General features: G+C 52.8%; 2 protein-coding genes across 2 annotated transcripts in view; one reads left to right on the plus strand and one right to left on the minus strand.

The window, feature by feature from the left end:
- LOC138759184 (uncharacterized) overlaps positions 1 to 9,395 on the minus strand; it is an 85,757-nt gene extending 76,362 nt beyond the window's left edge. The window contains exon 1 of the mRNA XM_069929226.1: positions 9,068 to 9,395. Within this exon, the coding sequence (XP_069785327.1) occupies positions 9,068 to 9,169 (102 nt within the window). The 5' untranslated portion in view covers positions 9,170 to 9,395. The remainder of the gene's footprint in view (positions 1 to 9,067) is intronic.
- An 826-nt stretch (positions 9,396 to 10,221) lies between these two features.
- On the plus strand, positions 10,222 to 23,603 carry LOC138759183 (rabenosyn-5). Its single transcript, XM_069929225.1, has 11 exons — positions 10,222 to 10,485; positions 10,940 to 11,065; positions 13,808 to 13,908; positions 14,623 to 14,668; positions 15,597 to 15,758; positions 16,074 to 16,318; positions 17,007 to 17,077; positions 18,437 to 18,523; positions 19,303 to 19,405; positions 20,761 to 20,862; positions 22,026 to 23,603. Exons 1-11 carry the CDS (start codon positions 10,308 to 10,310, stop codon positions 22,752 to 22,754), a joined length of 1,950 nt encoding a protein of 649 aa, XP_069785326.1. The 5' UTR covers positions 10,222 to 10,307; the 3' UTR covers positions 22,755 to 23,603.
- The last annotated feature ends 45 nt before the right edge of the window (positions 23,604 to 23,648 follow it).

The following is a 23,648-nucleotide window of genomic DNA, read 5'->3' on the forward strand; positions in this document are numbered from 1 at the left end:
GGGGGAGAGAGATGGGGAAGGGGGAGAGAGATGGGGAAGGGGAGAGAGATGGGGAAAGGGGGAGAGAGATGGGGAAATGGGGAGAGAGATGGGGAAAGGAGAGCAAGAGATGCGGAAAGGGGAGAGAGAGATGCGGAAAGGAGAGAGAGATGGGGAAGGTGGAGAGTGATGGGGAAAGGGGAAAGAGATGGGGAAAGAGATGGGGAAATGGGGAGAGAGATGGGGAAAGGGGTAGAGAGATGGGGAAAGGGGGAGAGAGATGGGGAAAGGGAGAGAGATGGGAAATTGCAGAGAGAGATAACGGAAAATGGGGGAGAGGTGGGGAAGGAGAGAGATAGACGACAAAGGGGAAGAGAAATGGTGAAAGGGGAAAGAATGGGCAAAGGAAGAAGAGAGATGGGCAAAGAGGAGAGAGAGAGATGGGGAAAGCTGGAGAGAGATGGGGAAAGGGGGAGAGATGGGGAAATGGTGGAGAGAGATGGGAAAGGGAGAGAGAAATTGGGAAGGGGAGAGATGAGAAAGGGGAGAGAAAGGGGAAAGGGGGAGGGAGATGGGGAAAGGGGGAGAGAGATGGGGAAAGGGGAGAAAGATAGGGAAAGTGGGAGAGTGGGGGCGTGGCAAGATGGCGTAGGGAACAGACGTGCCTTCCAGACCTCTCCTGACTCTGATTTATTGTTTTGTCTTTAAGTGCCTGTTAAAGCTCTTTTAAAAGTTTATAAATAATAAGAGGTGCTGGATCAGTGCCTATTGGTTTATATGCAAAAAAAAGGTAAAAGAAAACATCAACAGACTGTTAAAAAACTACATTTTCCGAAATTGTCTGGGCCTGCTTGTTTATAAGAAGCCAGGACTCAGCGTAAAATGGATCCAGAAGAAGACGTACAGAATTCGGCATTGAAACTCTGTTTTATACCGATAAGGCTCTCTGAAGGTCGCATTCAGCAGCTTTCAGAACAAAGGGCTGGCCGGGTGCCAGTATTTCACACAACGGCCACTGTGAGTGCTGTTACTGAGACTTTGAAAGTTGAATCAGCTGGGGCGCCACCAGCTGGAGAGTTAAAGAACTGTCATTCGACTGCTACAGTGGTGGCGCTGCAAAATGCATCTTCAATTACAACGGTTTTTCCAGACATCGATTCAGTGAAGATGATTAAAGAGATTTGGCTTAAAGATAATCCTGATCTTCAGTCTCCTGGCATTGCTGGGGGGACTTTGAGAGGGATTTTTATACGAAGTCAAACTGCTAGAAAAGATACTAAATTAAGGGAAGAGACAGAAGATTCCGTGGTCTCTAAGGAACAGCAAGACCGCATTATGCCTGAATCTACTTCTGTTGAAATGTTTGTTAAGGATCTTGAAGATAAGATGTATTCTGTATTGAGTCACTTAGCTAATTTTGTGAACCCGTTTATTTCCAAGATTAATGCGATGGGGGAAGCCATTAATGGAGCTTTTAAGCTTGAAACCATTGAAAGATTTGAAATGTGAGATCAAGGTTTAGTCGATGCACAGGATCAACTGCAAGATGAAAATAGAATAATTGAAACATTGCAGATCCAAAATAAAAATTTAGCAAAAAAGGGTGATTATTTGGAGAATCAATCTAGACGGAACAACGTGAAAATTGTTGGTTTGCCAGAAGGCATAGAAGGACCAGATCCAAGAAAATTTTTTACTGAATGGATTCCACGAGTGTTAGGACAGGATAAATTCCCTGAAGGTTTAATACTGGAACGTGCTCATAGAGTTTTAAGAAGAAAATCTTTTTCAGGACAGAATCCAAGACCTGTTCTGATCCGTTGTTTAAACTATTGTGACAGAGAGACAATTTTACGTACGGCTATTAGAAATGCCCAGCAAAATAGATCTCCTTTGATGGTTCAGAATAATTCTGTTTTCTTCTATCAAGATTTGAGTCAAGAAATTATGTTTCAATGACGCGAATTTAATTCTGTGAAAGAACGGTTGTGGAAAAAAAGACATAAGGCAACATTCAGGTATTCTGCGGTACTGAAGATTTTTCAGGATGGAAATCAGCCAAAGTTCTTTGACAATCCTAAAGAGGTTATGGACTTTGCTCAGTCTCTATCAATCATGCAGTTTCAGGAACGATGTAGTCCTTTTAGGTCTCCAAAGAGAGTAGAGATGTAAGGTGGGATCCAGATTTTTAAAAGAAATGGAAGCAATGGTGACCGAAGTGGTAACGTTGATTTAAAAAAAATAAATCTTTTATCTTTTTTTTGAGAAGAGTTTAAATAGTTTAAATAATGATGATAGTTTAATGAAATGGGAGTTGGGAGAGGGAACTGGGTGGGCACTAGTTTCCAGAAGTCATCAGCTACCTGTGAGTTATCTCACACCCAATATTTTGGGGGAGTTACCGCTTTGTGCGGTTTAAACAGGAGGAGGTAGTCATGACCTCCGACCTGTTTTTTTTTCTTTTTAATTTTTGGGTTAAGAAGTGAAGGTTTTTAAAAATTTTTTTTTAATAAATAATTTTTTTTAACTCTTTTTGTTTTCTGATTGTAATTGAGAGGGAATTAGGAGGTTTTTTTTCTCTTTTTTGGGGGGGGGTTTCTCTTTTTTCTCTCTTTTTTAAGAGGATGATGTCACAGAAGATAATAAGTCAAAAATTGAGGATGTTGAATTAGATGAAGAGGAAGATGAGCGGAACAGTGATAAGAAGAAAAAGAAGAAAATCAAGTACAAATACATTGAGGGAGAAGAGTTTAATAAAATTAAGTTAATTTCGATAGAGAATTTTGAAGATGATATAAATGAAGAATATGGAGAATTTTATGAGTTTGAACTTTTTTTTCTTTTTTTATATAAGGGGAGGGGAAGGGAATAAAAAGTTTATCTGATTGTTTTTCCAAGGGATGTTTTTGTTCTCTTGATGAATTATAAAGGAAACTTGGTATTAATGGAAATTCTGTATTTATGTATTATTAATTATGATTTTTTGTATAACAGATATGTGGTTGATATATGATTTTAATATTTGAACTTAGTTTTCAAGTGGATTTCATTTGTTAAATACATGTATTATGTTTGATTTAAATATATGTTTAAGGGTATTATTTTAGTATTGATTTTTTTTTGTTGTTAGTAATTTTTGTTGTTGTTAAGTTTTATCCTTTTTTTTTAAGTGGGGTTTTTTCTATTTTATTTACAACATTGTTAATTAATTCCTCACTCTTTATTTTGAGGGGGGAGGGTTGGACTAATTTTAAATTAGACGATTAATGTTGTGTCATAATTATTGGGGGGGGTTAATTTGTGTAGTTTAATGATGTAGTATTCTAATTTTTATTATCTTATTTTTTATTATTTTTTTCTTTCTTTCTTTTCCAATCTTTTTATTATTATTATAATTTATAAACACATACAGTTCAAAGAGATATGAAAAATACATAGTAAATAATGAATTAATACAGAGATATTAAACAATAATATTGCAGAATAAAAATATATCATAAAAAAATTTAGATCAGTTTAGAGTATGAACTATCTCTAAAAAAAGATATAAGTAATAAAAATATAAAAAAAAGAGAGAAAAAAAAACCCCAAAAAGGAAGAAAAAACAAATCTGAATTAAAAACTTAAAAAAAAAACTTTTGGAAAGTTTAAAAATGATTGGGAAAGAGAACTCAACATTCATATTTCCAATGAAAATTGGAATAAAATTCTGCGACTGGTAAACTCCTCTTCTCTATGTGCAAAACATTCACTGATACAGTTTAAAGTTGTTCATAGAGCTCATATGTCTAAAGATAAACTCCATTGCTTTTATTTTCATATCGATCCGATATGATTTCTTTAAATGTAATTTTTATTTTATTTATGTCATAAAATTTTAAATAAAGTTTAAAAAAAAGGGAAAGGGGAGAGAGATGGGGAAAGGGGGAGAGAGATGGGGAAAGCTGGAGAGAGATGGGGAAAGCTGGAGAGAGATGGGGAAAGCTGGAGAGAGATGGGGAAAGCTGGAGAGAGATGGGGAAAGGGAGAGAGATGGGGAAAGGGAGAGAGATGGGGAAAGGGAGAGAGATGGGGAAAGGGAGAGAGATGGGGAATGGGGAGAGAGATGGGGAATGGGGAGAGAGATGGGGAAAGGGGAAAGAGTTGGGGAAAGGGGGAGAGAGATGGGGAAAGGGGGAGAGAGATGGGGAAAGGGGGAGAGAGATGGGGAAAGGAGAGCAAGAGATGTACAAAGGGGAGCAAGAGAATCAGAAAGGGGTAGAGAGAGGGGGGAAAGGGGAGAGAGAGATGTGCAAAGGGAAGAGATTTGGGAAAAGGGGAGGGAAAGGGAGAAAGGGGAGAGAGATGGGAAAGGGGGAGCGAGAGGTGGAAAAGGGGAGAGAAGGGAAAAGGGGAGAGAAGGGAAAAGGGGAAGAGAGATGGGGAAAGGGGGAGAGAGATGGGGAAAGGGGGAGAGAGATGGGGAAAGGGGAGAGAGATGGGGAAAGGGGAGAGAGATGGGGAAAGGGGGAGAGAGATGGGGAAAGCTGGAGAGAGATGGGGAAAGGGGGAGAGAGATGGGGAAAGGGGGAGAGATGGGGAAATGGGGAGAGAGATGGGGAAAGGGGAAAGAGTTGGGGAAAGGGGAGAGAGATGGGGAAAGGGGAGAGAGATGGGGAAAGGGGAGAGAGATGGGGAAAGGGGAGAGAGATGGGGAAAGGGGAGAGAGAGATGAGAAAAGGGGACAGTGAAAATGGGGGAGAGAGAGGGAGGAAAGGGGAGAGAGGGGTGAAAGGGGAGAGAGATGGGGAAAGCTGGAGAGAGATGGGGAAAGGGGGAGAGAGATGGGGAAAGGGGGAGAGATGGGGAAAGGGAGAGAGATGGGGAAATGGGGAGAGAGATGGGGAAAGGGGAAAGAGTTGGGGAAAGGGGGAGAGAGATGGGGAAAGGGGGAGAGAGATGGGGAAAGGAGAGCGAGAGATGTACAAAGGGGAGCAAGAGAATCAGAAAGGGGTAGAGAGAAGGGGGAAAGGGGAGAGAGATGGGAAAATGGGGAGAGAGATGGGGAAAGGGGAAAGAGTTGGGGAAAGGGGGAGAGAAATGGGGAAAGGGGGAGAGAGATGGGGAAAGGGGGAGAGAGATGGGGAAAGGGGGAGAGAGATATCGGAAAATGGGGGAGAGAGATATCAGAAAATGGGGGAGAGGTGGGGAATGGGAGAGATAGACGAAAAAGGGGAAGAGTAATGGTGAAAGGGGAAAGAATGGGATGAGGAAGGAGAGAGATGGGGAAAGAGGAGAGAGAGTTGGGGAAAGGGAAGAAATTTGGGGAAAGGGGAGAGAGATGGGGAAAGGGGGAGAGAGATGGAGAAAGGAGAGCGAGATGTACAAAGGGGAGCGAGAGAATCAGAAAGGAGGAGAGAGATGGGGAAAGGGGGAGAGAGATGGGGAAAGAGAGATAGAGATGGGGAAAGGGGAGAGAGATGGGGAAAGGGCAGAGAGAGATGAGAAAAGGGGACAGTGAAAATGGGGGAGAGAGAGGGAGGAAAGGGGAGAGAGGGGTGAAAGGGGAGAGAGAGAGGGAGAGATAGGAAAAGGGGAGAGAGATGGCGAAAGGGGAGTGTTGGAGAAAGATGGGGAGAGATGGGGAAAGGAAAAAGGGACGAGATAGGGGAAATAGGAGAGAGAGGGAGACAGGGGGTGAGATAGGGGGTAAAGGGAGATAGAGTGGGAAGGGGGAGAGAGAGGGGGAATGGCGCAGAGAGAGAGAGGGGGAATGGGGCAGAGAGAGAGGTGGAATGGGGAGAGAGATGGCGAAAGAGGAGAGATGGGTAAAGGGCAGAGAGAGTTGAGGAAAGGGGGGAGGGAGAGAGAGAGTGGTCACAACTCCCCAACACCTTGCCGCCCCCTCCCCTAATACCCCACTTTCCCCATGGATTCCCCCTTCACCCTGCCCACCCTCCCACTAACCGCATCCCTCTTGCCTGCGCATTGAGCATCCACCTGGTCGGGAAGGGGTCCTGGCTGCAGCGGCGAGGGGACCTCCTTACTCCTACCCACCCTGAGCACAGGGGTCATAGCACCACCCCAGGCCCAGCAGGCAAGTGTACCTGCCTGCCAGAGGGTAGAGGGCAGGCCCCACCCAATCCTCCCTTCAACAATTGGTCCCGCAGAGACCCCTACCCACACCACAAACAGGTGGTCCCAAAGACACCCACCCACACCTCTCAACAGGTTGGTCCCACAGAGATCCCCTCCCACACCACGAACAGGTGGTCCCACAGACCCTCACTCACACCCTCTCAACAGGTGGTCCTGGGAGACCACTATCCCAGTCCCCCAGAGACACCCCCATCCCCCTTCAACAGGTCATCCTGCAAAGGCCCTCCTACTCCTTGAAACAACTCTCACCTGCTCCCTCAGAGACCTCCCACCCCACTCCCTCAGAGAACTCCTACCTCAATTCCTCAGAGACCTCCCACCCCACTCCCTCAGAGACCTCCACCCCACTCCCTCAGAAACCTCACCCACTCCCTAAGACACCCCCCCATCCAATCCCTGAGAAACCCCCACCCCGCCCTCTGAGCATCCCACCCTCTCCCTGAGCAACTTCTTAACCCAGTCCCTCAGAGACCTCCCATCCAACTCCCTGAAAGACCTCCCACCCCACTCCCAGAAGGAGATATTCCACAGCGACCAGCCTCATTGACCCTAACTTCCAACAGATTGTCCCAGGTGAAACTCCCCTTTACTGAACCTGAATTCTGGAGAGCCTGACCCAAAAATCTGCACCCTCACTCCTCATAGAACACTACAGCACAGTACAGGCCCTTCGGCCCTCAATAATATGCTGACCCATATATTCCTAACAAAAAAAAGGACTAAATCCCTCCCTACCATGTAACCCTCTAGTTTCCTTCCATTCATGGGCCTGTTTGAGGCTGTTCCAGCCTCCACCACTACCTCGCTTCCTGAAAGAAATTTCTTCAGCCAGAGGTTGGCGAGTGTGGAACGTTGCCACGGGCAGTGGTGGAAGCGAGGTCGCTGGGCGGATTTAAGGCAGAGGTATTTGATCAGTCAGGGCATCAAGGGTCACGGAGGAGTGGGGCTGAGTGGGTGGATGGATCAGCTCACAATTAGAAGGGTGGGGGGGGGGGGAAGACTCAATGAGAAAATGGCCCTACTTCTGCTTTTCTCTCTTCTGTTCTTGGGCTCAAAAGAGGCCACTTCCTTGAGATACCGCCTGAAAGACGGTGCCTATGATGGCATTGGCCATGTTCACAATTCTCCGAGGCCTTTTCCTGTCCAGTGCATTGGCTCCTCCGTACCGGACAGTGATCCAACCAAACAAAGTGCTCTCCTCAGCACACCTGTAGCGTCCTCCGTAGATGTTCGCGATGGTGGGGGAGGGTTTTTCCCGTGATGTCCTGTGTGTCCACTTCCTTTTGCAGGGCTTTACCCTCAGGGGTATTGGTGTCCCTGTACCCGACACTTTCCACCGCACATCTGTAGAAATTTGCCAGGGTTTTCGATGTTGTACCAAACCTCCTGAGGAAGTAGAGGCGCTGACATGCTTTCTTCACGATGCCATTAGTGCGTTGGGTCTGGGAAAGATCCTCTGAGCTAGTGACCCCCAAAAACTTAAATTTGCTCACCACTTCAGACCGCAAGACCCTGCAGTGGAGAGTGAAGTCAGCGGAAAAGAACAGTGGGGGCTCTCTTCCTACCACGATGGACGTCTACAACACATGATGCAAGCGATAAACATTGTGAAGGACTCCACACACCCCTCACATCAATTGTCCTCCCTTTTGCCATTGATATCATAGCACTCGGGCCCTGACATCAATTGGGAAACAGTTTTATCAGCAACTCCACCACCCCAGGCCACGAGGCTCCTGAATTCCCAGAACATTTGTGGGAATTTCAATGTGTTTAACATCTGTTCTAACTGATATTGATGTAAATCTGCTCCGTGGTCCTGGAGAAACGCTCTCTCGTTTTTATTGTGCAAGCACGGTGTTACGGACCACGAAGAGTTTTATTTCTGACCAAGGACAGTGACTGACTGAGCGGCGTTCACTGGAGCAGTGAGCTGGGAGAGTGAACAGCTGTGCGGAGTGCGAGAGGCACACACTGAAGTCAGTGGGCTCATCGAGAGCGCGACCGCTGTTGTCTCCTACCCCTCCAATCAGGAGGGCCGAAGACATGGGCTGCGGCAGTTAAACCATCCAGCGTGCTGAGGAACGAACGGTCAGTGTGCCCACCCAGCAGCTCCAGCCAAAAGGCAGGATGCTGAGCTGCTCTGTTGGCGGGATTCAGCACCGCTGTAACGACAGCAGATTTTACACTCTGATCCCCAGAGGGTGTGCCCAGCCTGTGCTTCTCCAGCCCCCTTTTGAGAAGTCACTGGTCAGAGTTTAGGCGGAGAAGCCTTCGTGTGACAGTGCAACCCCCAAAGAGGGCTTCGGAAGGGCAGACCGTGCTAGTGACCAGGAGGTGAGCAAACCGAGGGTGGTCATTACCCCATGAGAAACTAAGGGAAGTTTCCTGTATTCACCTGCCAAGGTCGTAAGTCTGCTCAGTGACAACGGTCCTCTCTCTCCACATTCAATTCAAAGACCTGTGCACAACTAAGACATTAAAGCCTGGAGATACTTTTGACTGACTTGCTTGACGAGATTGACTTGGGCGTTTTGTTTTTGGAGTTTATTTTGGGGCATTAGGGCTTAGACTGTGATGGTCTGAGGATTTTTTTTTCCACGTACAGTCTATAAATATAGTTTCCATAAAGGCTTACGTTTGGGTGTTGAGTTTATTGAGACAAAGAACAATTGTTAATAAAATTTAACCAATCCCTCATCAAAGACACGCTGACTCGCCCTGAGTAGACTGGACTTCTCCAAATCCTCATAGATCCTATTCTTAAGAATCCTCTCCAATAGTCATGTATGTACACTGACAATAAGTCTGAAATCTATATCAGAAATATTTGTCCCTGTTCTTTAAAATCAATAAAAATCTGCATATTTTTAAAAATTGAGAGGAAAATTGTTTCACAATTACTTAGAAAATAGACTTTGACTGACTTTTCAGGAGTTGGCTGACTTACTGTGTCCCAAGAGGCCTCTGAAGGCGCGGTGTGTTGTGGGTATTGTAGTCTCCATTCGCTGTTATGTCTGCACTTCGCGGCGGGCGTGACTACTGGCGTCATCACGCCCCCGCCGGGTCGGCCGAGAAGTCCGGCAGGTTGGATGCGCCTCCGCTGCCGCCCCTTACCACTACAACTCCCAGGGTGCTGCGCGAGGATTGTCCTGCTTTCAGGAGAGAAGTCACCCGCTGGTGAGTTGGATTGGGGGAGGGTGGTTGTGTGAGGTTGGGGGGAGAGATGGGTTGGCCTCAGCGAGGCGCTGGGCCTGTTCTCTGCCTGGCCGAGGGGTTGCCATGGTTACCGGGCCCTCTGGGTGGGCCCTGCCGCGGCGGGTGGGCCTCAGGCTGCAGCAATGGGGATGGGGGTGCCCGGTCCTGCCTGCCCCCTGGGGTCGTAGGGGGAACATGGGGAGGGGTCGTGGAGGGTCTCCTAGGGGTTCTGGAAGGTCCCTGGGAGTCGTAGTGGGGAGGGGGGGACCCTGGGGATCGTAGTGGGTCCCTGGTGGTTGTAGGGGGACCCTGGGGTCCTGGATGGTTCTGGGGAGTCCTTGGGTTGTTGAGGGGTCCCTGGTGTTGTAGGGGGGACCCTGGGGGTCGTGAAGGATCAATTTGGGGTTGTGGAAGGTCCCTGCGGGTCATGGAGGGACCTTGGGGTCATGGAGGGACCTTGGGGTCATGGAGGGACCTTGGGGTCATGGAAGCGTCCCTGGGGATTGTGGTGGGTCACTGGGGCCATAGTGGAGTTCCTGGGAGTCGTAGAGGGGACTACCAGCATTGTACAGAGACTCTGGGGGATGTCGGGTGATCCCCTTTGTTGTAGGGGAGGCCTCCAGCACCATACAGTGACACCGGGGGTTCGTAGAGGACCCAAGGTCGTAAGGGGATTTTTCCCAGGGTTATGTAGGGACGGGTCTGTACCCTCAGGATCATGGGGGAATGTCTGCTGGGGTCCTTAGGGTTGTACATAGACCCCCCCCCCATTCCCCTGGTTCCAACGCGAGGACACAACTCTCCCCACCAGTACTGACCTCCCTGCTTTCTCTGCAGTGTTGGATCACCCAGCACCCACCTGGACCCTGTGCACGGCGCTGAATCCTGCCCGTGGAGGGATGGTACCCCTGGAGAGTGCCGGCAGGAATCCTGGCCCTGCCCAACGGCTACCTCTCGCCCTGGGCTGAACACTGGTGTCAGCCAGGGGCGGGATGTGGGCCTCGCCTCCCCAACCTGGGCCCGGGGGATGTCCCCAGTTGGAGGAGGTCCGAGAGGGCTTCCTCTGCCCCCTCTGCCTGAAGGACCTGCTATCCGTTCAGCAACTGCAGACGCACTACGAGGAGGCACACAGTGGCGAGGAGGATGGCCATGTGGTGGGGCAGATTCGGAGTGAGTGGGCTTGGCATCCAGGGAAGGGTCTGGCAGCCCACCGCCCCACCATCCTCGATGTATCCCCTCCCCCTCCCGCTTTCCCCTCCCCCTCCTGCCATTTTCCCCACCGTCCCATCAGTCCACGCCTCTACTGTTACTCCCTCACTCCCACCGCCCCCCCCACCCACTCCTGCTGTCCACTTCCCTCCTCACATTCCCCACTACTCCTTCACACCCCCTGCTATCCCCTCTGATCACCTCTGATGCCATCCCCCACGCTGAGCGCACGCGCCACCCCCTGCGCTGCCCTCACTTCCACCTCCACCAGGCTGTATGCTCTTGCCTGATCCCAGAGTTGATCCCCGGGACATTGATGGCAGGTGAATCGTCTCCCTTCGGGGAGGGGGTGGGGTTGGTTTACCATGATTTGACATTCTATTGGCCCCCCCCCACACCCTCCTCACCTCCACAGCACTCCTGGGCAGAGCCAAGCGGAAGCTCCTGAAACGCGAGGACTCAGGACACCTGGAGCCAGAGACGCCGGACCTGGTGTACACAGGGGGTGTGGACACCAGCAAGTGGGAGCCGCAGGATCTAGGTGAGTGGGCCTGTGGGAGGGGGGGAATGGGGGGGGGGGGCAGCTCTCCTCCCACCCGGCGAGAACCTGGCCACAGTCGTTGGGTAGGGGGGAGGGGGGAGAATGACCAGCTCTGGATTACAGCAGTTTAGATATGGAGAGAGATTCCCATATCTACCCATGTTCTCATCGATGCTGTGTAATAGTCAACCCCCCCCCCCCCCCTCCATTTTTGGCCCAAATATTGGATGTTTTTGTTTGACTCATGGAAAAATCCACCTCCCTATTTTTGCCCCAGAAGCTTATCTGTCCAAGCTCCGACGCCCCGGCCACGGATTCTTGCCTACACCCGGCCTCCCACTGATCCAAGCTCCTGACGCCCCACAGCCTGCCTGTCCAAGGACCCGATACTCTGTCTGCCTGCCCATCTGAGCTCCCGACGCCCCACAGCCTGACTGTCTGAGCTCCTGAAGCCCAGCCGCAGACTTGTTTATGCCCAGTCGCCTGCCCATCTGAGCTCCCGACGCCCCAACAGCCTGCTGTCTGACGCCCTGGCCACAGATTCTTGCTTACTCCCAGCCACCCACCCATCCGAACCCCCCAACACCTTGAATGCGGACTCACCACCTGATGCTGCCGATCCGAGCTCCTGACATCTTAAACAACGCTGGTACTTTCCAAGGTCAAAGGTCTGACCCCTCCCTCCCCCCTCAAATTTGACCTGAAAAATTGGTCCAAAAAATTTTAACGATTACATGAAATCTAGAACATTCTGTGGCATCTGCAGACTTTTGTGTAAACTTGATTTTCCAATTGGGCCCTCTCCAACCAGATGGCATTGATGTCAATGTCTCCGATTAGTGCCAGCCCTCTCCCCATTCTCCCTCCCATCCCCATTCTCCCTCCCTTCCCCATTCTCCCTCCCATCCCCATCCCCTTCTCCACCCCCTTCCCTCTCCGTTCAGAGCAATTCCCCTCCCCCGTTTGCTGCTCTGCCCTCCCTCACATCCACCTATTACCTCCTGCCTGTGAGACTGCGCTCCTCCCCCTCCCCCTCCCTTGATGAAGGGCTTAAGCCTAAAACGTTAGTTATGAATTAAATTTTAAATTTAGACATTCAGCATGGTAACAGACCCTTCCAGCCCATGATCCTGTGCTGCCCAATTAACCTACAACACCCCCCCCCGGTACATTTTGAACAGTGGGAGGAAACCAGAGCCCCTGAGGAAAACCCGCGCAGACGCAGGGTGAATGAAAAACTCCTTACAGACAGCATGGGATTCGAACCCCAATCCCAACTGCTGGCGCTGTCAAGGTGTTGCGCCAACCGCTACACTAATCGTCCTGCCCTAAGTGAATCGCGGAAGTCTGCAGATGCTTGATTGTATTAAGAACACACAGGACTGCTGGAGGAACTCAGCCAGTTTCGCAGTGTCCACAGAAGGTAAAGATACATCACTGACATTTTGGGCCTGAGCCCTGCCTCACAGTATTAGAAAAATGCAGAAGTTGAGAGAGGTTGGGGAGGTGTGGGGGAGAGGTTTAATGGAAACCAGAGAAGTTGATGTTAACGTCGTCCAGTTGGAGGGCACCCAGGCAGAAGATGAAGGGTTGTCCCTCCAATTTGCAGGTGGTTTCAGTTTGGCCGTGCATGAGACCATGGGCAGACATGTCAGCAAGGAAATAGGATGGGGAATTGACATGAGCAGCCACTGGGAGATCTGCTTATTGAGGCGGACAGAGCTGAGTTGCTCGACGAAGCTACACCCTGCTCTCTCCGACCATAGCAGGATGCAGGAGATGACTTCCACAGATACTCAAGGGAAGTGTTTGCTTCACTGAGAAGGACTGTTTGAGGCCCCAAACAGCAGTGAGGGCAGAGGTGTGGGTGCAAGTGGAGCCTCCTGTAGTCACAAGGGATGGGTGCCGGTGTGGGCAGAGACGAGGAAGTCACGGAGGGAGCAAGTGGTCACTGTGGAAGGGAATCTGAGTCTAGTGTTGGGATCTCATCCACAAAGTTCAGTTTTACCTTGAGAATGGATGATGTCTGGAGTAAAAACACAGAAATGCTGGAGGAACTCACAACGCCCATAGGAGGGGGTAAAGGTGCACAGTAAAACCCTGGTATCCGGCACCTCTGTGGATTGGTAGATGCCAGATAAGTGAAGTATCCTGTTGCTTGAGGTTGCGTGGATTGGAAAACTAACAGCGAGGTGTGTGATTTTTTTTTTTTTTTTGCCGATTGCTTGAATTCTGAATAACAAGGGATTTATGGTATTACTGCCGTTTCAGGCCTGAGCCCTTCCTGAAGGTATGGGAAGAAGCAGGTAGGCGCAGGGGGAAAGAGTCCAGACCAACAGGCTAAAGATGATGATTGGATATGGGGAGAATTTATAGGGGGACGGGGTTGGATCTGTCAATGCAAGGTTGGATCGATTTTTACAAAGTCGAGGAATTGAGGCAGGTCGGTGAAGATGATCATCAGATCAGCCATGATCTCATTGAATGGCGGAGCAGGCTCAACGGGCCAGATGGCCGACTCCTGTGTCTGATGCTCCGACAAGATATTTGGACAGGGAAGGGATTGGTGGGATGAGGGGGTGAGCTCAGATGGGCGACTGGATGGGGTCTGGCTCTGTCAACCTGCACGCCAAAAGTCCAGACACGGAGAAATGGGAAGTACCTGCTCTTCTGAAGGGGAAGGTTGGTGGAGCTCTGCTCTTGGAGTTGGTAGTGACAGTGCCTTTTCCTACCGGCCCACAGGGGTGACCCGGAATGTGAGGAGCGATTTCCAGCGCTGGCGGGGGGCCCGGATCAACCACTACGTCACTGAGGTCAACAAGCTGCTGATCCGTCTGGAGAAGGTGGGTAATAGGGAGAAATCCTATGCCAGCAGAGGGCAAAGGGGCTATCCTGAAGCATGGAACACTGCAGCACAGAAACTGGCCCTTCTAGTCTGCCTTGTCCCACTGACCTGCTCCCGGTCCAGAGCCCTCCGAACCCCTCCCATCCATGTACCTGTTCAAATTCTTCTTAAATGTTATAACTGAGCCTGCATTCACTACCTCAGCTTGTTCCACACTCCCACTGCTCACTGTGGGAAGAGGTTCCCCCTAAACTTTTCCCCTTTCATGTTTAACCCATGTTCTCTGGTTTGGATCTCACCGAACCTCAGTGGAAAAATCTAGACCTAGATTTACTCTATCTGTCCCCTCATAATTTTAAACACCTTGATCAAATCTCCTCATTCTTCTGCACTCCAGGGAATAAATTCCGAGATCAACATTTTGATTTATGAAGGCCAAGATGCCAAATGCTCTCTTTACAACCCTATCCACCTGTGACACCAGTTTCAGGGAATTATGCCCATCCATTTACCGTGTACATCCTTTCTTGGTTTGTCCTTCCAAAATGCAGTACCTCACTTGGCACAGTAAGCCCTGAGTGCTGTAGAAACTGAGGCCTGACAGCACAGGGTATCGAGCAGCAGTCGCTGCAGATGGTGTCGAGGGCACTGTGAGTGCCAGGAGCCAGCATGGGGTGGCATCTCCTGGCTGACCACCTTCCTTCCCTTTCAGCTGACATCCTTTGACCGAGCGGCCACGGACCCCGCCAAGAGGAAAGGTTAGTGTCCCTGCACCCTCGTCTCTCCTCCCTCTCCCACCTCCCCCCTCTCCCTGACCCAGTCCACCTCCCCCCTCTCCCTGTCCCCAGTCCACCTCCCCCTCCCCCTCTCCCTGTTCCCAGTCCACCTCCCCCACTATCCCCAGTCCTCCTCCCCCCCTGTCCACAGTCCACCTCCCCCCTCCCTGTCCCCGCCGCCCCCCTCCCTGTCCCCGCCGCCCCCCTCCCTGTCCCCGCCGCCCCCCTCCCCTGTCCCCGCCGCCCCCCTCCCCTGTCCCCGCCGCCCCCCTCCCCTGTCCCCGCCGCCCCCCTCCCCTGTCCCCGCCGCCCCCCTCCCCTGTCCCCGCCGCCCCCCTCCCCTGTCCCCGCCGCCCCCCTCCCCTGTCCCCGCCGCCCCCCTCCCCTGTCCCCGCCGCCCCCCTCCCCTGTCCCCGCCGCCCCCCTCCCCTGTCCCCGCCGCCCCCCTCCCCTGTCCCCGCCGCCCCCCTCCCCTGTCCCCGCCGCCCCCCTCCCCTGTCCCCGCCGCCCCCCTCCCCTGTCCCCGCCGCCCCCCTCCCCTGTCCCCGCCGCCCCCCTCCCCTGTCCCCGCCGCCCCCCTCCCCTGTCCCCGCCGCCCCCCTCCCCTGTCCCCGCCGCCCCCCTCCCCTGTCCCCGCCGCCCCCCTCCCCTGTCCCCGCCGCCCCCCTCCCCTGTCCCCGCCGCCCCCCTCCCCTGTCCCCGCCGCCCCCCTCCCCTGTCCCCGCCGCCCCCCTCCCCTGTCCCCGCCGCCCCCCTCCCCTGTCCCCGCCGCCCCCCTCCCCTGTCCCCGCCGCCCCCCTCCCCTGTCCCCGCCGCCCCCCTCCCCTGTCCCCGCCGCCCCCCTCCCCTCTCTCTCCCCGCATGTCGTAGACTCTTGTGCTGCCCTGACCTGTGATTTCTCCACCCCCAGCACTGGAGCGGATGGTAGTGAGCTGGGTGAGTGACCGCGATGTGCCGTGCTGCCCGGACTGTGGCTCCCACTTCTCCCTCACCTTGCGACGGCACCACTGCAGGCTCTGTGGGTCCATCATGTGTCGGCGCTGCAGCCAGTTCCTCACCGTTACATTTGCCCGTGAGTCCGGGTGGGGGAGGGACTGAGGGGGCAGGAGGGAGGAGGACAGGAAGGGTGACATGAGGAGGAGGGAGATAGGAGGGATGACATGGGGAGGGGTAAAGGGGTGATGTGGGGGAGGGGGGAGAGAGGGGATGGGGAGAAAGGCCAGCTGATGAGCACGTTGGTCGGTGTCAGGGTGGTGGGAGGATGAGGGCTGGCGGGGGAGAAACGTGAGGGGAGGGTTGGGTGGGGGAGAGGGGAGAAGATGAGCAGCGGTGGGTTTGTACCAGACGCCAGCCACACAGCTGATGATATCTCTCTACCTCTGGACAGGCCAGCTGACGAGCGCAGTGAAGGCCTCAGTGTCGGCGAGCGGGAGTGGCTGGGCATCAGAGCGTCCAGTGGAAACAGTGGATGGCAGCCGCAGGGCCAGCGTATCCAGTGTGGGTTCCCTGCTGGAGGACAGCGGCGAGGACGACCGAATTCTGTCCTGCCAGCACTGCAAGGGGGTCCTGGAGCAGCAGGAGAGCAAGCTGGGGGAGAGGGGCAGCTCGCCCATCATCTGTCAGCTGTACCAGGTAGTGCCAGCCCTCCAAGCAAGCTGGGGGTGGCGGGGGGAGGGGGGAGAGAAAAGACAGGAAACCTGGAGGGGACGGCAGTGGGGGTGGGATCACAGACAGAGGATGGTGGGATGGGCCAGCTCCCTCCACACTGTCCCATCTCAAACTCCCGGGGTTGAACACAGAGCAAAGCTCTCCACCCCATCCCGTCACACACTTTTGGGGTCAGGCAAAGTGAAGCACTCTTTGCACCGTCCCATCACACACTCCTGGGGTCAGAAACTGAGTGAATCTCCCTCCACACCATTCCATCACACACTCCCAGGGTCGGGAGTGAAGATCCCTCTGCACCGTCCAATCACACACTTCCAGGGACAGACACAGAGCAAAGCTCTCTTCACCCCATCCAGTCACACACTCCTAAGGTCAGACACAGAGTGAAGCTCCTTCTACAGTGTCCCATCACTCACTCCCAGGGTCAGACATGGAGTGAAGCTCCCTCCACACCATCCCATCGTGCACTACTGGGTTCGGACATAGAAGGAAGCTCCCTCAGTCCCTTCCCAGAGTGTAAACCGTGATCAGTTGGAGATGTTAGGGGTCAGAGCAGAGGCCATGTTGTATCATGGAGTAAGGGAAGTGTTGGTAGTGGGGGTGAGGAGGTTTCGGACTCTGATCATGCCCATCTGGTTCTCTTCACCCACAGAAGCTGCGATCCTGCATCGCCAGGGTTGAGGAACTGGCCCCAGAGTACGGGAAGATGGCTGACTCCCTGAAGTAAGTGTGGGGAAGGGGCAGAGATTGATGCCTGCTCGTGCTGGTCTCTCAGCGGCCACGACCATCCCTCACCCACCCCAGGCAGGATCTGATGTTCTGCCCCACCGCCAGCCCCCAATACAGCAGGTCAAACCAGAGGGGACATTTCCTTGAAGCTGGTGCAGTGAGTACATAGGTATCAGTGACAAGAGCAGCATTTACTGCCCTTCCCTGCACCCCCTTGGTGCTCTGAGGAAGGGGGTTCCAGTATTTGGACGATAAGGGAATGAATGGGGCTTCAATCGAGTGGCTGCTGATGTTCTCTTCTGCAGAAGAGCTGGGTCTTTAGACCCCAAGACATAGGAGCAGAAATAGGATGTTCAGTCCATCGAATCTGCCCTGCAATTCAGTCGTGAGCTGATTCATTCTCCCACTCCGCCTCACTGCCTGGCCTTCTCCCCATAACCTTTGAAGGCCAGGCTAAACAAGAACCTCTGCTTTAAATACACCCAATGACCCAGCCTCCATGACCGCTCATGGCAACCAATTCCACAGATTCACCACCCTTGGCTGAAGAAATTACTCCGCATCTCCATTGAACAGGTTAGGACTTTATTCCTTGGAGCATAAAAGAATGATGGGAGATTTGATCGAGGTTTTTAAAATTATGAGGGGGATAGACAGAGTAAATGGAGGTCAGCTTTTTCCACTGAGGGGCGGTGAAATACAAACCAGAGCACATGGGTTAAGGGTGAAAGGGGAAAGGTTTAGGGGGAACGTCTTCACACAGAATGGTGGGAGTGTGGAACGAGCTGAGATGGTGAATGCGGGCTCAATTTTAACATTTAAGAAGAATTTGGTCAAGCACGTGGATGGGAGAGGTATAGAGGGATGGGGACTAGGTGCAGGTCAGTGAGACTGGGCAGAATAATAGTACGGTAGAAACCAGAAGGTTTTAGGAACAGTGCAGACTGCATACACCTGCAGCAGGGAGGGGGGAGTGTTTGGTGGTGATGTGAGGAACAGAGCGAGCTTACCAGCCAAGTGGTGTGGGGTGGGTTCCCTTGCTTCTGTCTCTTGGCACATGGGAGTGTTGATCACCCTGGGACTCCCCTCTCTGGGGATGAGAGGGCCGCCCTCTGGGGGTGGGGGGGGGGGGGGCGGGGATGAGGTTTGATTCTTGGCCGGGAATGAGGACCCCAACTACAGGAAGCCAGCTGGGGTTTTCAAACCATCCCCCCACCCCCCACCCCGACCCCTGGACATCTCTTCCTCTAATTCACCAAAGAGCAGGATCTTGCTGGGTAAAGGATGGGGGTGTCTGGGTGACCCGGAGGAAAGCTAGGCTTATGGATGAAGCAGTGTGTTCCCTCTTGGCAGTGCCGGGGAGAGCACCTTCAGACTGGAGCAGGCCGTCCAACTCCGCATAGAGCTGATGAAAATGTCTGAGCGGATCGACCTTCTCAGGTAGGCTCCCCTTTTTCTCTCCTCCCCCCCCCCCCCACCTCCCCCTCTACGCCCCTCCATCCTGCCGTCCACCTGCGCCCCCGCTCTGCGCTGACCTTAATGCTAGCTCCCGCTGTCTTCTGAACAGGTTCAAAGAGAATCCAGGTTTCTCCCGGCCTGGGTGGTACTTGGGCGGCACGGGCTCGTGGGCTGGAAGGGCCTGTAACCATGCTGTATGTCTTAATTTTAAAAATTTAATTATTTGTGATGTTATTCTTTGTCTTTCGGGCGGCTCCGCAGAAGGGGAGGAACCTGCAGATGCAGCAACGGTTAAATGTTGACACAGATGGTGACTGAAAATAAAGTAAAATGCTTTAAGGTTTATATATTCATGTAGGTGAAGTTTGTTCAGGGTAAGGACAGTGGAGTATTTTTGTTTTTTAAACTGTTTAAGCAGGTGTATTAGTAAGTTTCAAGCAACCAGAAAATACCCTTATCTTGTATCTACCAATCCCCATAGCTGCCGGATACCAGGGGTTTTACCGTTTAAGACATTTTTATATACTATTGTGTGGGGGGGAAAAAAAGGAACCTCGGAGGGGAGAGGATTCCCAAGGCTCTCTGGCATCTGGATGAAGGAGTTCCTCCCCCTCTCGATGCTGACCCCTCTCCCTCGCTCGTGCACCTCCTGCTGCCCAGACACCCTCTGAGGCTTTTCCTTTCCATTTCCCCTCCGGAACAAGTCCACCCGGGTGTCTCTTCTCCCCTCACTCTTCTCTCTCTGCCCCCACCTGCCGCAGCAAGAAGATCGCCTCACTGGGCATGAGCGATGAGTCTCCCCCTCACCCCAAATCTCTACAGCTGCAGAGGATGATCCGCCTGTCGGCCACACACTTCCTTCAGGTAAGGGCAGCGCAGTTCCAGCCCAATCGCAGCAACCCAAGTTCAAATCTGCCATGTCTGTGAGGAGAGGGCACGTTTTCCTGCATGGGGTTCCTCCAGGTGCACCCTCCAGAAACAGGTTTGCAGGTTAAATTGAATGAAACGCAGAAGTCCGCAGGACACTGTGATTGTGAAAACGCACAATAAATGCTGGAGGCAGAGTTGGCATCAGAAGAGATCTAATCGGGGCATTAGGGTAACTACTGGGGGTGGGCACATCCTCGATAACTCACCCAGGTGGATTGGGGAGGGGAAGTGCCGTACCTGCCATGGATTACCTCCTTGGCCCCTGCTCAGTCGCTCTTCCCCCTCCCTCCGGCATGGATTCGAAACTACGTGATTCATTTTGGTGACACCCCCCCTGATGGCGTCAACCACTGTGGTCCGCAACCCCCCCCCTTCCCCAGTGACACTAGTGCTGCAGGTGGGTGGGGGGGCACAATGACCTATTTGGGGGAGGCATGATGCTGAGCATGGTTGGAGGAACTATGGGTCCAAATCCACACATCCCTCAAGGTCACTGTGCAGGTTGATAGGATAATTAAGAAGGCCTATGGGATGCGGGGCTTCATTAGTCGGGGGATTGAGTTCAGGAGCCGAGAGGATTGTGTTCAGTTCTGGTCACCTCATTTCAGGAAAGATGTGGAAGCTGTGGAGAGGGGGCAGAAGAGATTGACCAGGATGTTGCCTGCATTGGGAAATAAGTTTATGGGGCAAGGTGAGCAGAGCTGGGACATTTTTCTTTGGAGTGTAGAAGGATGAGAGGAGACTTGATAGAGGTTGACAAGATTCTGAGAGGCATCGAGAGGGTGAAACACAAAAGTCTGCAGGCACTGTGATTGAAGAAAAGTGCAGTAAATTCTGGAGGAACTCGGCTGGTCTCACAGCGTCCACTGGAGGCTCAACTGGTCTCACAGTGTCCACAGTGAATTCTGGAGGAACTCAGCTGGTCTCACAGCATCCACTGGATGCTCAGCTGGTCTCACAGCGTCTACAGTGAATTCTGGAGGAACTCAGCTGGTCTCACAGCATCCACTGGAGGCTCAGCTGGCCTCACAGTGTCCACAGTGAATTCTGGAGGAACTCAGCTGGTCTCACAGCGTCCACTGGATGCTCAGCTGGTCTCACAGCGTCCACTGGATGCTCAGCTGGTCTCACAGCGTCCACAGTGAATTCTGGAGGAACTCAGCTGGTCTCACAGCATCCACTGGATGTAAAGGTGTATCACTGACATTTCAGGCCTGAGCCCTTCTTCAAGATAGGGTGTGGGAGGCTGTGACCAAGTAAAGTCCCCTGTCTCTCCCCTCTGCCCTCAGGAGAAGCTGCTGGGTCTGACTGCCCTCCCGAGCCTGGAGAAGCTGCAAGAGCTGAGGGAGAGCCGGCGGCAGAGAGATGCTGACATTGCTGTCTCAGGACAGGTAAGGCTTTTTGGTGGGGGGGGAGTGGAATTCCCTGGAGGGAGACTGGCAACATTGGACGGGGTCCTCAGGGGGACGGTGTGGTGCATGAGTTAAGGGTGGGGTGGTGAAGTGAGCCCCTCTCATAAATTATCTCCCCTCTTCTGACAGCCTTCCCTGATTGTATTCCTTCTCGCTGCCTTGGCCTTCATAAATCCAAGCGTTGATACCAGGAGTTGGGATGTTATGGTAAAGTTGTACAAATCATTGGTGAGGCCAAATTGGGAGAATTGTGTGCAGTTTTGGTACCGAACTACGGGAAAGATATCAGTAGAAAGAGGGCAGAGAAGATTTACTAGGATGTTTCCTGGACTTCAGGAACTGATTCAAAGGGAAAGGTTAAACAGGTTCAGACTTTATTCCCTTGAGTGTAGAAGAATGAGGGGAGATTTGATCAAGCCATTTAAAATTATGAAGGAGATCATATCTCTCCATCCATCACAATCTCTGACCCTCTGAATTGGAATTGTTACCTCTTCTTCTTTGAGCGAAGACCAACGTCGATGATTATACAAGGGAAAAACTACTGAAGGGATTCCTCGTTGCTGTCTTCAGTTGCAGTGTCCACACTGGATGGGTAATCCTGGCCACTGATCTGCAGATTCACCTGCCAGCTTTTTCGGTTTGGCAACCATCAATTCCAATTTGTAGAATCTGCTTGTAAAAACCATCTGCAATCCACGGCTTCAAGTGATCCTGATTGGGAGGCTAAACACTTTACCCAAGGAGAGCCTTACACCTTCTTTGCCTGAGCACCAACACTGACATGACAGAGTAAATGTAGGTCAACTTTTTCTACTGAGGGTCAGTGAGATACAAACCAGAGGACATGGGTTAAGGGTGAAAGGGGAAAAGTTTAGGGGGAACATGAGGGGGAACTTCATCACACAGTGGGAGTGTGGAACGAGCTGATGTGGTAAATGTGGGCTCAATTTTAATATTTAATAAGTGTTTGGACTGGTACATGGATGAGAGGGGTATGGAGGAGTATGGACTGAGTGCAGGTTAGTGTGACAAGGCAGAAAAATGGTTTGGCACCAACTAGAAGGGCCTGATTCTGTGCTGTAATGTTCCATGGTTCTGTGACCTACTTGTCTCGGTAATGCTGAGCTCCTCGTTTGCAGGGGCTTGTCAACACGGAGACCGGCTGGCTAGCTTCCCCCTCCCTGCCCGCGGGGTCCCACCAGGCCGACCCTCTGCTGGAGCAGATTGCCAACATCGAGAGCTACCTGGCGCAGGCCCAGGCTGCGGGCAGGCGGGACGAAGCCCACACCCTGCAGGAGAACCTGGGCCAGCTGCATGCTGAGCTGGAGGGCCGCCGGCGTGGAGAGGGAGACCCCCAGCCTGCCCGTGGTCCCCACACCGCTGGCTCCATCTGGGTGCAGGTCAGTGACAACGGCACCCACTACTCCCAGCGAGGCAAGCCCTCCGTGGAGGGTTCTCGCAACCTTGAGAATCCTGGCAACCCATTTGAGAAATATCTCGGTCACGGCAACCCCTTCGAAGAGGGTCCCGATCATGACAACTCCTTCAAGGATGGTCCTAGCAATCCCAAAGAGGGTCCCAGTCATGGCAACCCCTTCAAGAATGGTCCCGACGACCCCAAAGAAGGTCCCAGTCCTGGCAACCCCTTCGAAGAGGGTCCCAGACTTGGCAACCCCTTCGAGGAGGAGGAAGAGGAGGAGGGAGAGATCGAGGAGGAGCTCCTGCAGCAGCAGATTGACAACATTAAGGCCTACATCTTTGATGCTAAGCAGGCCAGTCGTCTAGACGAGGCAGCCAGCCTGATGGACCACCTCGGCGAGCTGCGCCGGGCTTTGGAACTCCAGAGGAGCAGGCGGAGGCCTCTCTAGGGGACACTGTCCATCCCTCTACCCCAAGGCTCCCCCTGCCCCCCTCCATCTGACAACCAGCTTGCAATGATGCCCTTGACCTGGTTTCTCCCATCCTCCACAGGGTGGCCGGCAGCTGGAAGATGGCAAGGAGGGGAAGGAGGGTGTCTGAGGCCGACTGTCAGGGGTCTGAGGCCGACTGTCAGGTGGTCTCCAGGAGACACCGCCTTCCACCACCCATGGTGCCCCGGGATCCTGCTGTCCCCTCCGGCAGGAGGGGAATAAGAAGGACCTTTAGCTACGACACTACAGTCTGTATTCTCTATCATATTGCATGGACCCCCACCACACATGCTGACCCCTCAGTGGAATAACGTGCAATCTTCCCCTCTAGTGTGGTTTTCAACAGAAGATGATTCTCTCCCCCCCGTCTGTTCCTCTCTCCCCCGTCTGTTCCTCTCTCCCCCGTCTGTTCCTCTCTCCCCCGTCTGTTCCTCTCTCCCCCGTCTGTTCCTCTCTCCCCCGTCTGTTCCTCTCTCCCCCGTCTGTTCCTCTCTCCCCCGTCTGTTCCTCTCTCCCCCGTCTGTTCCTCTCTCCCCCGTCTGTTCCTCTCTCCCCCGTCTGTTCCTCTCTCCCCCGTCTGTTCCTCTCTCCCCCGTCTGTTCCTCTCTCCCCCGTCTGTTCCTCTCTCCCCCGTCTGTTCCTCTCTCCCCCGTCTGTTCCTCTCTCCCCCGTCTGTTCCTCTCTCCCCCGTCTGTTCCTCTCTCCCCCGTCTGTTCCTCTCTCCCCCGTCTGTTCCTCTCTCCCCCGTCTGTTCCTCTCTCCCCCGTCTGTTCCTCTCTCCCCCGTCTGTTCCTCTCTCCCCCGTCTGTTCCTCTCTCCCCCGTCTGTTCCTCTCTCCCCCGTCTGTTCCTC

This window comes from Narcine bancroftii, chromosome 3 (assembly GCF_036971445.1).
Source record: "Narcine bancroftii isolate sNarBan1 chromosome 3, sNarBan1.hap1, whole genome shotgun sequence".
NCBI classification, from domain to species: domain Eukaryota; kingdom Metazoa; phylum Chordata; class Chondrichthyes; order Torpediniformes; family Narcinidae; genus Narcine; species Narcine bancroftii.

What these genes read in the sequence shown, in the direction of transcription:
- LOC138759183 (XM_069929225.1), top strand. Translation starts at nt 10,308, where the DNA reads ATGTGGGCCTCGCCTCCCCAACCTGGGCCCGGGGGATGTCCCCAGTTG. An exon ending in CGGCCACACACTTCCTTCAG is followed by an intron (nt 19,406 to 20,760) that starts GTAAGGGCAGCG and finishes CTCTGCCCTCAG; the next exon opens with GAGAAGCTGCTGGGTCTGAC. An exon ending in ACATTGCTGTCTCAGGACAG is followed by an intron (nt 20,863 to 22,025) that starts GTAAGGCTTTTT and finishes CCTCGTTTGCAG; the next exon opens with GGGCTTGTCAACACGGAGAC.